General features: G+C 42.8%; 1 protein-coding gene across 1 annotated transcript in view; it reads right to left on the bottom strand.

The window, feature by feature from the left end:
• Nucleotides 1–13769, bottom strand: part of ankfn1a (ankyrin repeat and fibronectin type III domain containing 1a) — a gene marked incomplete at both ends in the record, with an annotated part of 215853 nt that overhangs the window by 21357 nt on the left and 180727 nt on the right. Inside the window, 5 exons of the mRNA XM_080747348.1 lie at nt 5195–5361; nt 6605–6820; nt 7969–8085; nt 10606–10738; nt 13373–13472. Coding sequence (XP_080603474.1) covers nt 5195–5361; nt 6605–6820; nt 7969–8085; nt 10606–10738; nt 13373–13472 — 733 coding nt within the window. The remainder of the gene's footprint in view (nt 1–5194; nt 5362–6604; nt 6821–7968; nt 8086–10605; nt 10739–13372; nt 13473–13769) is intronic.

Raw genomic sequence — 13769 nt, 5'->3', positions numbered from 1 at the left:
CACATGTCCACCCACAACCTCTCTACAGAGAGCTAGTGGGTGGACAGATGTGCAGTGTGCTTCAGGACTAGCAAGAACACAGATATTAATTGTCTCTCAGTGTTGTTACTGAACAAAGTATACTTCAGAAGAGGGAGAGAGGAGCACTTGTCAACAAACAAATACTTGTCTTGGTTGCACGGCTCAGGGAATGAATGTACTTTACAAAAGAGTTTGTTGCAGCTGCTGGGGCAAAACTGAAATAAAAAGGATGTCATTCTAAAGTGATAGTGCTGGCATCTCTTTTGTAAACTAAACAAAGTATAAACTATGATATTGATCAACACACTTGTGGATTTTATGGTGGTTACTATCACCAGTAAGACGCCCTAAGGGCGAGAATGCGTGCACATGGCTGCTTTGGCATGTATACCCTTTTGCTGAGCTGGTCGAGTCATCGCTGTGATGTCAGAACAGGTCAGCTACAGTATATCCATATATGGAGTCTGTGAGGTCAGATGTAGAGTTCCATATATGGAGATCTAGGTGATGATCCAGGTGTCTCCATGTATGGATATCCATGGTTTGCTGAGGTCAGTGTCATGATCTTCATACATGGAGGTCCAGGCGATGATAGTCAGCAGTCTTGATTAGCAAATTAATTCTATCTTGGCCATATGGAACATGCATATATGGGCATTGCCAAATATGGGCATTCCCATATATTCGCTTAATATTGATGACATCGGGACAGGGATCTCCATATATGGCATAAAATGGACAAGGACGGAATTTGCAAGTGTGACTTGTGTCACGTCAACCACACTGGTTAGACTGACACAATATGTCCATATATGGGCATTCCCAGATATGGGCTTAATATTGATGGGCAATTGGGCATAAAAGGGATTCTACTGTATGGGCATTCTCATGCCTCATTCACACTACAGATATATAGTTGAACGTTTTGCTTGGTAATTCAATGTAATCTCAATGGAAACCAGCTTTAAAGGCTGGGCATGTCGGCTGTCCTTGGAATCCAGCCTTTAAAGCTGGTTTCCATTGAGATTACATTGAATTACCAAGCAAAACGTTCAACTATATATCTGTAGTGTGAATGAGGCATCAGATATTAATATTGATGGGCATAAAAGGGATTCTATTAGTGTGGCTGGCCCTAACAGGACATTGTGTGTGTGTGTGTGTGTGTGTGTGTGTGTGTGTGTGTGTGTGTGTGTGTGTGTGTGTGTGTGTGTGTGTGTGTGTGTGTGTGTGTGTGTGTGTGTGTGTGTGTTTGTGTGTGTGTGTGTGTGTGTGTGTGTTGTGTGTGTGTGTGTGTGTGTGTGAGAATATTTTATTGCTGTATCTATTGTTTGATGGTTTATTGCTGTATTTATTGTTCATCGTTGTGCATATTGTTTACTCTTGTACCCCCCTTTCACTGAGTCATTTAAGCAGTGAAATTATTGTGATTAGATAATATTGTTGAGCTGAATATAAACACAGACTTTAAGCTGTCCTTACCTACCCCTGTCAACGTTCATTTTCTTGCTGTCGGGCAGAAACCCAGAAGGGAGGGGAGGTGTAAGCACTCTGGTAATCTTTTGGAGCATTTCCATCGAGGGCACATATACGTGCATGTGTGTGTTACTCCACTTTTAACTAAAAACATCCATTTACACTATCCAACAAAATCCGACAAAAACAATCACACTCAGGCTGGGTGGTGTTAAATGAATGAAAGAATGAATGACAGAATGAAGGAATGAATGGATGGATGAATGAATGCATTAATGCATCCATCTGTTCTGTTTTGTAATACTGTTGTTAAGAGTATGCAGACACAAGATGTCTGGATAGTCTACTTGTGTGTGTACGCTGTACGTGTTTGTGCATACATGGGCAACAGGCGTCCCGGGGGCCACATGCGGCCCCCACCTTCACTTAATGCGGCCCACAGATTAATTTCGGAATACTGATATATTATTGATTTCAGCTGTTTCAATTCCAATCATGCAAACATGACCCGTTTTAATTCCTTCAGTCTATCTTAGTAGCTTAATGACTAGTATAGTAGTACTAAAATGTTAGTATTTTTTTCAAATCTAACGTATTCGTATTTAAGTTCATAAAGTTAACATGAGTATACTGTAACTAAATGCATTTGAAATTAAATACAATTTGTACATTTCAGGATTCCAATTAAAAAAATAACAAAAGATATTCAGGATTCCAATTCAAACGAAGCAAAAATAGCAGATCTACAAGCTCCAAAACGCATTGCAGCGCAGTAGGACGTAACAATATGCAATGTGGCCCTCTGGAGTGAAGGTGGAAATATAGGTGGAAATATAGTAGCCCTCTCCATCATCAAAGTTGCCCACCCCTGTGTTTGTGCGTGTGTGCGCATTGAAACGGCACTCCCGCAGTGAAAAACATCCCCAATACTCCCCTGGACAGTGGAGAGGGAGATAGAGACAGAGAGACAGATGAGGGAAGAAGAAAGACAATCTTTTCTCTGTTTTCACTTTGTCTCAGCACATTACACTTTCCAAACTCTCTCTCTCTATGCCTCTGTGTTTTGAGTTATTGCAAACAGTCATTAATCATCCACACAGTCATACCTCTGCAGTATATTACAACGTTTTTTCCTCACAGAATAATATGGCGCGCAGAACTGAATTGTTTACTAATTTAATCACCTCTAAGCCCCGATTTGTGCTTCATCATAATGGCGGTGTCACGTGCTGAAAAGAGCTGATTCACAAGCTCAGAACATGTCGCGTCCACAATGTGTTGTGAGCTTGTAAATCTCCTATTTTCTGCGTGGCACACCGGCGAATGACAAAGCATAAATTAGGCATTATTCTATGGACAGAAGGCTGTGCAGAAATACTTAGACTTATGCTGCTGTGCTGCATAATTATGGCAGAAATGAAGTTCAGCGAGTTTGTTCAATGTAATATTTGAAGAAAAGAAAAACACTGCCTTGCAGATGTTCTAAGTGACACTTCCTGAACCGCCTCACTTTCTAGCTGGCAGAAATCACAGCATACAACATCATGCGAACACTTTGTGCGATTTGTCGGAAAGGTATATTCCCTACTGAATTGCTCAATGCCAAACCACATCAAGTATAAAATGGACTTCATCCATAGAAAATAAGTTTGGTTGCGGCAAGCCTGAAAGACAATTTCTACTTCTTTGGAAGTATGCTGCCAGCCTTATTCTCCTCAAACGGAGATATCGCTCTAACTTAGGTTTTAAAGTTAGTGATGTTTTTTTTAAAAACATAAACCAGACTCTGAGTTAGAGTCAAAGTGTCCTTGACACACTTTGACACTGAAGTCGCTAATTGCTCCTGATGGGCAGGTTGATGCCTTGCATGGTCTGCCGTTGGTGTGAATGGGTTGAATGTGATGCACATTGTAAAGCGCTTTGGATAAAGGTGCTGTATACGTACCTTTACCAGATATTTTGAACAGAAATGAGAAACAGAGGGGTAAATACTTAAATAATGTATTGTAGCCACTGATAGAACCCTGACTTGCATATCACTTGCGTCATTGGAAAAGAGAGCTTGCCCTCATTTCACCTTCCTGAATAAATAAAGTTGAAATGAAAAGTGTGTGGCGGTTTCTACAGCAGCCTGTGTTCTCCGTAGAAAGGCAATGGTTTTCTTGTCAGCCGCTTCCTCAATCTAATTGTTAAACACAGTGTGTTCATGTGTTTGTCTCCCGGTAACTGCATGCGGATAGCCTTGGGCTGATCTGTTGGTCTCTATAGGGTGAACACCACATCACTAAAAGGTCAATTTAATGCTCAACTCGTAGTCGGTTGTACGATGGTGTCGCCCACCATACAATGAAGCATAAATCATGCATTTACCACTACAGCTGAGTCCCTCAGGGCTCTATGCTAGCGTATTATCTGTTTTCTGTTATTGTGGGGAAAGTTTTCGCTGAAAATAGCCGATTGACAAGCTCACAATACGGAGGCTGGGGTTTGAGTGGTAAATGCGTCATTTATAGGGGGTTGTACGATGGGTGTTGCCCGCTGAAAGGGCTGGCTGAATAGCAGCTTGACCTAACCATCGGTGTGCCATAAAGTGATAGAGCCTGCCTAGGGAGCCACAGCAAAGGGCACCGAGCTAAAACCTGAATTTCCACCACGGGAGATCATTATTATTATTATTATTATGATTATATCATCAATTAGATCAGGGGTCTTCAACAAGGGTTCCGGGACCCCTAGGGGGTCCTCAGAGTTACTACAGGGGAACCTCAAAATCTTTGATATATATATATATTTGTTTTATATTAACCACTTGAACCCTAGCGTCCATATTCCGAGAACTTTAGCCAAAAATAGCAGATCTACAAGCAGCGTGAGGCGTTGTGAGCTTGTAGATCTTCTATGCCTTGCGCTGCGAGGCATTGAGAGGTTGTAGATCTTCTATTTTTGGCAAAGAGCTTTTGTGTTTTGGGAAAAAAGAGCAGACTAATTACAGGTCGTAAGTTTATTACTGTACGTATTGATGGTTCAAGTGGTTAAATGTCAGAAAACACAAATTTACATGAATTCAAAATACACTGACGATTGTGCTGTCAAATAATGAAACTATATGGAATCTATGAACAGGTTGTGGGGGTCCCTGCTTCATCTCTCTCTCAACTAAGGGGTCCTTGGCCTGAAAACGTGAAGACCCCTCGTGTAATGTAATATTTGTATACAGTACACTGCATGTGACATCTGACAGCTGCTGATAAAAGTATCTATGTGGTGCACAATGAATGATAATTAGCTCTAGTCCCATGTGATGTTTTAATCGCCTCTAAATAACAGGGTAATTGCCAGTCTCTTGCCAACTTGTGTGTTTATTCGCAAATTACTTCTGATAGTGTCTAGACAATGTTGTCTATCCACGCATGAGCGCATTACGCAAAACATAATATTCACATAATATTATGTTGTCTTTCCGCTGAATGTCATCTGGTGTTTGAGAAGCACACGCACGCACGCACGCACGCTCACACACACACACACACACAGGAATAATCAAACACACACTTTAATATGTGTCTTCTCCATTTTGAGAAGACCCCTGGTCTTAGCACTTTATTATGTTATCCTCGAACTGCAGTAACCACGTGTTTTTTGTTGCTTCTCAAATAAATCAAATCAGACAGGAATGGTGAGGTACTACGGCCCTTACCTGGACACGTTGGCGTTGTCCCGCACGCGGGCGTGACAGAGGACGTTGGGCGTCCTCTGGGACACCAGGACTTTGATCTGGTCCACGGAGCTGCTCAGCTTCAGGTAGCCCAGGTACAGGCCTGGACTCAGCCTGTGGACGCTGCGCCGCTGGTACGCCAAAATGTCCTGGACAGCAGGGACGTGCAGAGAATGTTAGAGAGGCAGGGGCTGAAATGCCTAATAGGGCCTTTTGGTGAAAATATTGAAAATACAGACCTCCAAGCTCACAAGCTTGGAGGTCAGCTATTTTCACTACTTGCATTCATGGTCTGGAGAGGGCACTTTCTTACAGACGGATAAAAGGGCAGGGGCTCAAGCCCCCTTTGATGTCTGTGTGTGCACATGCCAGACACCAGCACACAGAGACATTGGGCGAGGTTACAAGACTGTGACTGTCTTCTAGCGCAGTGGTTCTCCAACTTTGAAATGTGAAGGTCTCCCCTTAACTTTGACAGTGTACAAATGTTTGTACACTGTCAAAGTTACAGACTTTTAAGGGTCAATTGAGACCCCCATAAAGGCACCTATAGAGAGTCCCTGAAATCCACTTTGAGAACCACTGTTATCTAGTGGTGTATTTCTTCTATTGTAAAATAGTTCATCTTAGCGTTGTTGTGTCATATTAGAACTGCGTTGCAACTAAGAATACCTACTCCAGGGGGGAAAGCGGCCTCTAGAGGCAGTGACGTCAGACCTGGGTTCTCCATGGTTAGTGTGTGGTTCCAGGCACGTGCACACATAGACATCAAAGGGGGCTTGAGCCCCTGCCCTTTTATCCATCTGGAAAAAGTGCCCTCTCCATTAGAGTTCTCAATGGGCCTGAAAATGAAGGCCCGGTCCTAAGTGGGCCCTAACAGGGCCCTAACAGGTCTGGCCCGATATTTTCACCAAAAGGCCCCTTTAGAGATGTAAGCCCCTGGGACACCCTATGGCCTACTGGTCCGGGTGCATACCACTTAGGAATTGCCAGATAGGCCACCAGGCATGGATGCCTGGCGGCATCGCCGGTTCGATTCGCGATCCGGAAGACCTTTGCCGCATGTCACTCCCCATCTCTCCCCCCATTTCCTGTCAGTCTACTGTCCTATCCAATAAAGGCAAAAAGCCCCCCCAAAAAAAAGGGGAAAAAAAGAAAAGAAAGAAAGAATTGCCCTCTCTGTGTAGAAATCCATGCCGTGAGCCACATCTCCAGTATTCAGTTGATTATGCTTAGTTCAGTGTGGTATCACACACCGAAAATAGCCGACCTCCAAGCTCACAACACGTCGAGCTTGGAGGTCTGCTATTTTCGATATTTTTACCAAAAGGCCCTTTTAGAATGTAAGCCCCTGCCTCTAACATTCTCTTCAAGTCCCTGCGTGGTTCTGACCTGTATGGTGATGATGAGGATGTCCAGAGCGTAGGGCTCCTCGGGCGTGGACAGGGACTTCCTCTGGCTCTGCAGCTTGGTCACCTGCATCCACTTGCCTCCGAAGAAGGAGTAAGGTCCATCCATGTCCCGGATGGTGACCAGCAGCACGTTGCCGTGCCGGTCCTTGATGGGCTCGTAGTGCACGCGGCCCAGGTTGTGCGTTCCAAGGAGGTTCTGAGAATTGATTGATTCATTCATTGAATACTTTATTAGAAGTTTGCATAGGAAAAGGTACAGTTTCATGACAGTACAGTTCACTGGTACAAGGTTAACTAAAAGGAGATCCTAGTAAGCACTCAATAGCATCGCAGGCTGAATGATTTACCCTTCAACGAATGGTTCATGAAAGAACAAATACACCTTAGGACAGTGTTTTAAATGTGATGAACTTAAATGAACTTTTAAATGTCAAGGTCTCCCCTAAACAGCATACAAATGGAACCAAATCATTTGGTTCCATTTGTATGGAGTTACAGACTTGTATGGGTCAATTTGGACCCCCATAAAGGAACCTACAAAGTCCCTGGAATCCACTTTGAGAAACACTGCCTTAGGAGCCTGTGCCCTTATCAGCCAGGTACTCAAACATAAACAAAGAAAACAAACATATTTCATCCATACGGGCATGGAAACACTTTCACCATGCTAGCCTGCCTCCACTACCCTACTTCTGTGCCAGAGACCTGTGCACAGACCACACTTACTTCTTATTTTATCAATGTCAAAAGCAAAGGCTGTGTAATACAAAGGATTGGCACATAATTCATTCTATTGAGCTTCAAAAGGCATATGCAGAATGAAACAGGCAGGTACCATTAATAAGTCAGGAAAATGGACCCAAGTATGTTCATTGTTGTGTCCTCTATAGCACAGTGCTTCTCACACATTTTCATACCAAGGACCCCCAAACGGATACATATTTGGCTGCAAATAAACTTCCATAAGAAAAGCTTTGTTAAAATAATAATGATAATAAAAAATCTAAATGATTCAAAATCATATTTTAAGATTTCTCAAATTGTTTTGAAGATGACAGATACAAGCTCACAACGTGTCGCGATACGACACATTGTGAGCTTGTAGATCTGTTATTTCCGAATAGCTGAAGTAACTCCCCCACTTTGAGAGCCACTGTTATAGCACACGTCAATGGATGGCATGCAGACTTGCAAAAAATAATGTCCGACCATGTCCTCAAACGTATAGTAATACCAACGTCTGTGTGTGTGTGTGTGTGTGTGTGTGTGTGTGCGTGCGTGCGTGCGTGCGTGCGTGCGTGCGTGTGTGCGTGTGCATGCTCGTTCGTGTGCATGTGTGCTGACCTGTAGTTGTCCAGCAGCGGTCAGCATCTTGTGTCTGGCCTGCAGTGTAGAAGAAGAGGACATGGAGACAGACATGCTCTGTCTCAGCCATCGAACATCATCCCACATGCACGACAACTATACACACACACACACACACACACACACACACACACACACACACACACACACACACACACACACACACACACACACACACACACACACACACACACACACACAGAGAGAGAAAAAGGGAGAGACGGAGAGGGAATAGAGGTTAATGAGTATCACGTTATTTGACAGTTTCAAAGGCAGAGACAGAGAGAGAGCGAGAGAGACTGGCGGATGGAGACAGTGGAAATGAAAGAGATGAATAAAAGGTCAAACAATAACACTACAGCTGAACAAACGATGTCTCTATGCTTTAGGTGGACATGAACAAGAAGTGACGTTGCATTTAAATACATTCAACCCTGGCTTCCCTGATGTAAGCACGTCTTCATACTGAAATGGTGCAGTGTGACACATACTTTAGATCGGCTATTAGTACATACATACATACATACATACATACATACATACATACATACATACATACATACATACATACATACATACATACATACATACATACATACACACACACACACACACACACACACACACACACACACACACACACACACACACACACACACACACACACACACACACACACACACACACACACACACACACACACACACACACACACACACACACACACACACACACACACATACATACATACATACATACATACATACATACAGTATATACATACATATGTACTGTATGTATGTACTGTATGTACGTATGTACTTTTTTACATACAAGATTCTTTTTGTAGAAATAAACCCCCATGGGTTTATTATTATTTATTATTATTTATTGAAAAATAATGGTTACCCTACATAAAAAGACAATGCATTGTCTTTTTATGTAGGGTAACCATTATTTTTCAATAAATGGGGGAAAAATAACCTGTGTTGCAATGGATCCTATGTAGTTGGATCTAGTTCAGGCAGACAACTCTTGGATTAATTTAGAATATTGAGCATTCACTGAGCAATTATTAAGCATGATATATGAAGCATAGCATGAGCATGATATGAAGCATAGTTTGGCGTCAGGACTCTGTCTCCATTCATTCCCTGTAAGTATAAACATTTTAGATATATTATATACCAAACAGAATTATTTACCAAATAGAATTACAGGGAATGAATTAAGACCCCCAAAGGGGATCTAGAAACAGAGCCTACTGGTGGATGCTGGGGAGGTGGTGGGATTGCAAAACATCAGCAGCAGTAGAGAGCAAGCAGAGCAGCAGCAGAGAGCGAGCAGGGCAGCTGCACAGCCAGGAGTAAAGCCAGAATGAAGAGGTAGGCACAGGGATTTAAGTACCCGCCCTGATCAGGTGAAGAGATCATGTGACTGATGACACTGGTCAGGGAAGCACGACCCTGAATTGTCTGCATGAACTAGCTACGCAAGCTGCGCCTCATTTGATGCGTATTTCATTGGGTCAATATTTAGAAAACCAACAGACAGGCTTAACCACTTTCACTTCAAATCTTTTTCAAAAATGGCAAAAAATTGCAGACCTATGTAAGCTAACAGCTTGTAGATCGGATTTTTTGGGCAACTTTTGTGTGACGCTTGTTGTATGACAAAGTAGGGCATTAGTTTATGAAAAAGCATAACAAGTTTAAATATGGCATGGAGTTCACTAATGGAAGCACACAACACATGACTCTAGGCCCAGGGTGTCTAATGTACTAGAGCTCCACCATTGGAGCAACCTCCTTTATCACTGTGTTCAAGACAACTTGAACATGTAAAATAAAAGCTCCACCTCTAAACGTTATGGTTGGAAATTTGTATATCATTTCAGGGCTATAATTTCCCCACACGGGCATGACTGACTTCATAGCAATAAAAAAACATAATGTAGGTCAACACAAGTTGACTGCTTGAAAGCAGCTTCTGGAGGTTGGGAATCTCCTAGTTGTGGAATTAACGGCCAATTTCTGCTTTGCGCTTATGGCTCTGTACTGGTCTGTACGGGTCCATTTGATTACCCTTTTACATTCTTTCTTGGGAGTTAGATTTACAGGACATCATAGATTGGAGTGATAGAGATATTATTCACGTCAAATGGGGTCCTTGAAAAGGATTATATTTTAGAGTCACTGGCCTGGTGTGTTAGGACGGTGGTTCTCAACCTGTTGGTCGGGACCCCCAGGGGGGTCCCCAAATTATTTTGGGAGGTCCCCAGATGATTAACTTAATGTGCAACATTGTTTTCTCACTCAACAGTATACAAACCAACATAAAGTTTAAGTATATAGATTATAGAGGGTATCTGCACATTTCTAAAGTGACAATTTAAGGACCTTTTCTAAAAAGGACCTCTAAAATGACAAATGATACACTGGCCAAATTGTCAAATATTAGAGGCAGAAAAAAAGCTGATCTAACGCGAGGCGTTGTGAGCATGTAGATCTGCTATTTTCACAACAGAATTGTGTTATACAAAATGTAATGCCTCAACTCTTAGTGCTCGTCGGGGTGTGGGGGGGTCCCCAGTTAAAATATGATTATTTTATTTACCTTGGTGAACCACAGGAAGTCCTGCATCAGAGAGCTGCTGTAGGAGTCGTCCACCTCCACGATGGGGATCTGGTCTTCAGCCGTCACCAGGAGACTGTCTTTATGGTAGAACACTGCAGCCAGGTAGATGCCCCTGCACCAGGAGAGAACACATGTCAACATCCATCCTTATAGAACACTACAGCCAGGTAGATGCCCCTGCACCAGGAGAGAACACATGAACACATTCATCCTTATAGAACACTGCAGCCAGGTAGATGCCCTGCACCAGGAGAGAACAGATGTCAACATTCATCCTTATAGAACATTGCAGCCAGGTAGATGCCCTGCACCAGGAGAGAACAGATGTCAACATTCATCCTTATAGAACATTGCAGCCAGGTAGATGCCCCTGCACCAGGAGAGAACAGATGTCAACATCCATCCTTATAGAACACTGCAGCCAGGTAGATGCCCTGCACCAGGAGAGAACACATGTCAACATTCATCCTTATAGAACATTGCAGCCAGGTAGATGCCCTGCACCAGGAGAGAACACATGAACACATTCATCCTTATAGAACATTGCAGCCAGGTAGATGCCCCTGCACCAGGAGAGAACACATGAACACATTCATCCTTATGATATAGAACAGTGGCTCTCAACCTTTTCATGCTGCGACCCCCAAAATATGTATTTTAACTGGGGACCCATCTACAAGCTCACAACGCGTCTATCCCCGACGCATTGTAGTTCTGCTCTCTCTCTGCTGCTAGACTCTAGAGTTCCGCATCCACCAGTGAAAACCTCTCAGCCAATCGATGACTGTTATTTCACGAACCCAGCCTTTTGTCCCGCCTACAAAAGTTAACCCGTTAATTGCTGGTTGTTTTCAAGGCTTGCAAAGCAGCGTTTTAACGATTTATTAGATTACAAAAATATGATATTTCACCCGTCGAAGACCCGAATATTCGAATACTATGAGGTTGAATAATTCGATTACTAAAAATCACTATTCGTGAATGCCCTAATTGACACTTTAGAAATGTGCAGATACACATAAACCTTATGCTGGTTTGTTTACTGTACAATGTTGCACATTAAGTTAATCATCTGGGGACCCCCCAAAATAATTTGGGGACCCCCCTGGGGGTCCCGACCCACAGGTTGAGAACCAGTGATATATAGACACTGCTGCCAGGTAGATTGGCTATTTTCACATTGTTGCCTCTTTCTTAGGGAATACTTGACAATTTGGCCAACGTTTTTCTTTTATTGTATTATACTAATGATCGAGTATTCTTCACTTTCTTCTCTCATTTTGGGGTTCTTCTATAAAAGGAATGTGACAATGACAAATATTCACCATGCATTCAAGAATTCACAAGGTGGCTGATAGAAGAAAAGCCATTACTGCTCCTTTAAAGCTTTATTTTTTACAATGTTCATGGTTCACCAATGAAAGATTACTGATTGAAATGTCTTCTTCCTAGCTGTAATCATTAAAACACAGGAGAAAAGAACAAATATCAAAAAGAAAGGGGAGATAAAAAAAAACCTTGGAAACCAATAAAAAAACAAAGCCAGCTAATCAGATCGCTTTTCTCTCCTCACAGTCACAGACAGACTAGCCTCGTTACGCTCCCAGTCCCAGCCTTTTGTCATCTCTGAGGAGAAAAGCCTGGGTCATGACCTAGTGCAGTGCAGAGTAACCTTGCGTCACCAGGCTCTCCACACAAAAAGCCTGTGAGACGTTAACTGAGCCGTGTGATCCGTTAGAAAAAGGTGGGGAGAATTTGGGTTCCTGTGGTGTCACATTGTTTTTGTTCCCTGTATAATGCAAATCAATTAGTTTAGTCGCGCCAGGCACAGATTATGGCTTGTGCAAGGTGTGCACGTGCACGTGGTAGGGGGGCCTTTGTGATGTTGTGCACAGGGCCTGTTTTCACTTTAACTCATTCCCTGCCAGGCCCGATAGTCCCGAGATTATTCCAATGTCTTTCCCCGCCAGGCCCGATAGTCCCGAGAATTAAAAAAAAAAAAAAAAAAAAAAAAAAAATTTTGACCCCAAAAAATGGAGTAGGCATGATAGCAATCGCGAAATTGCATGTTTAACCCCCATAGCAACCCCATCTTTCAAGCATGGCAGCCATTTTGGCAGCCATCTTTGTTAAACATAGTGGCTGTTATCTCATGAATGCCTGAACGGATTTCCATTCGGATTTTTTTGTTTGAAAGCTGTGAGCAATGTGGACACACGTGGTGCATTATCTAGGCATGGGTGTGCATGATCCGTGCACACCCAATTACATGGAAGTCTATGGAGACGAAAGGCAGGTGGGAGTACGGAGGTATGTTAAAATGGCGGTCAATGTGTTAATGACATCCGTGAGTCACACTATGAGTTAGAATAAAAGATGGATATACCAAACCATTATTTTAGCAAAAGAAACATAACGACTTTACCAAATTAGACACGTTTCAAACTAGGGGATATGATTTTGGAGGTGCCCAGCGCTCTTGGGTTCCGCCGAGGGTTATTTCCGCTCTAGACCAGATCAGAAAATCGAAAAAGGAGTTTAACCCAGGCTAAATGCAGTGTCTACGGGACTTCTGTTGTATGCACTTCCCCCAGGAGCTGTCTTTTTCGACCAATTACAACACAGCTGTGTAAAGCAACAGCGTTACGTCCTTGGGTGGTACTTCCGTTCAGGCGCTCACAGTAGAAGATCTCACCCAGCGTGCAGACAGACAGACAACAGGAATGTAATGTAACCGTGTACGAACCTTTTGAGGGTTTTCACAAACTTGTTGGAGGAGTTGAAGAGGTGTTTGAGACTCCTTGACACAGACTGCTTCCTGCTGGGGTTCTGCAGCTTGGACGAGTCTGGAGGACACACACGTTAAGACACATTGAACATCACGATCTGAATACATTTTATAACAGAAAAGAAACAGGACAAAAGAAAAATCTTAAGTGAAGTACATACACATCACATAAATATAGATAGCAGCAGGTGCAGTGTAACGTGTTGAATTGAGAAACCTCTTATCTCCAAGTTTCAAATTTGTAATTTTTTCGCAAAGTAAAGCACTGCTTCAACATATGGCCATCGCACAAAAGTAGTAAAAACAGCTGATCTACAAGCACACAACGCCTTGCCACAACGCCTCACAGTGCGCA

This window comes from Nannobrachium achirus (assembly GCF_963921795.1).
Source record: "Nannobrachium achirus genome assembly, chromosome: 18".
In the NCBI taxonomy this organism is placed as follows: Eukaryota; Metazoa; Chordata; class Actinopteri; order Myctophiformes; family Myctophidae; genus Nannobrachium; species Nannobrachium achirus.
The sequence above is the reverse complement of the archived record's forward strand: the minus strand, read 5'-3'. Positions and strand labels throughout refer to the sequence as shown.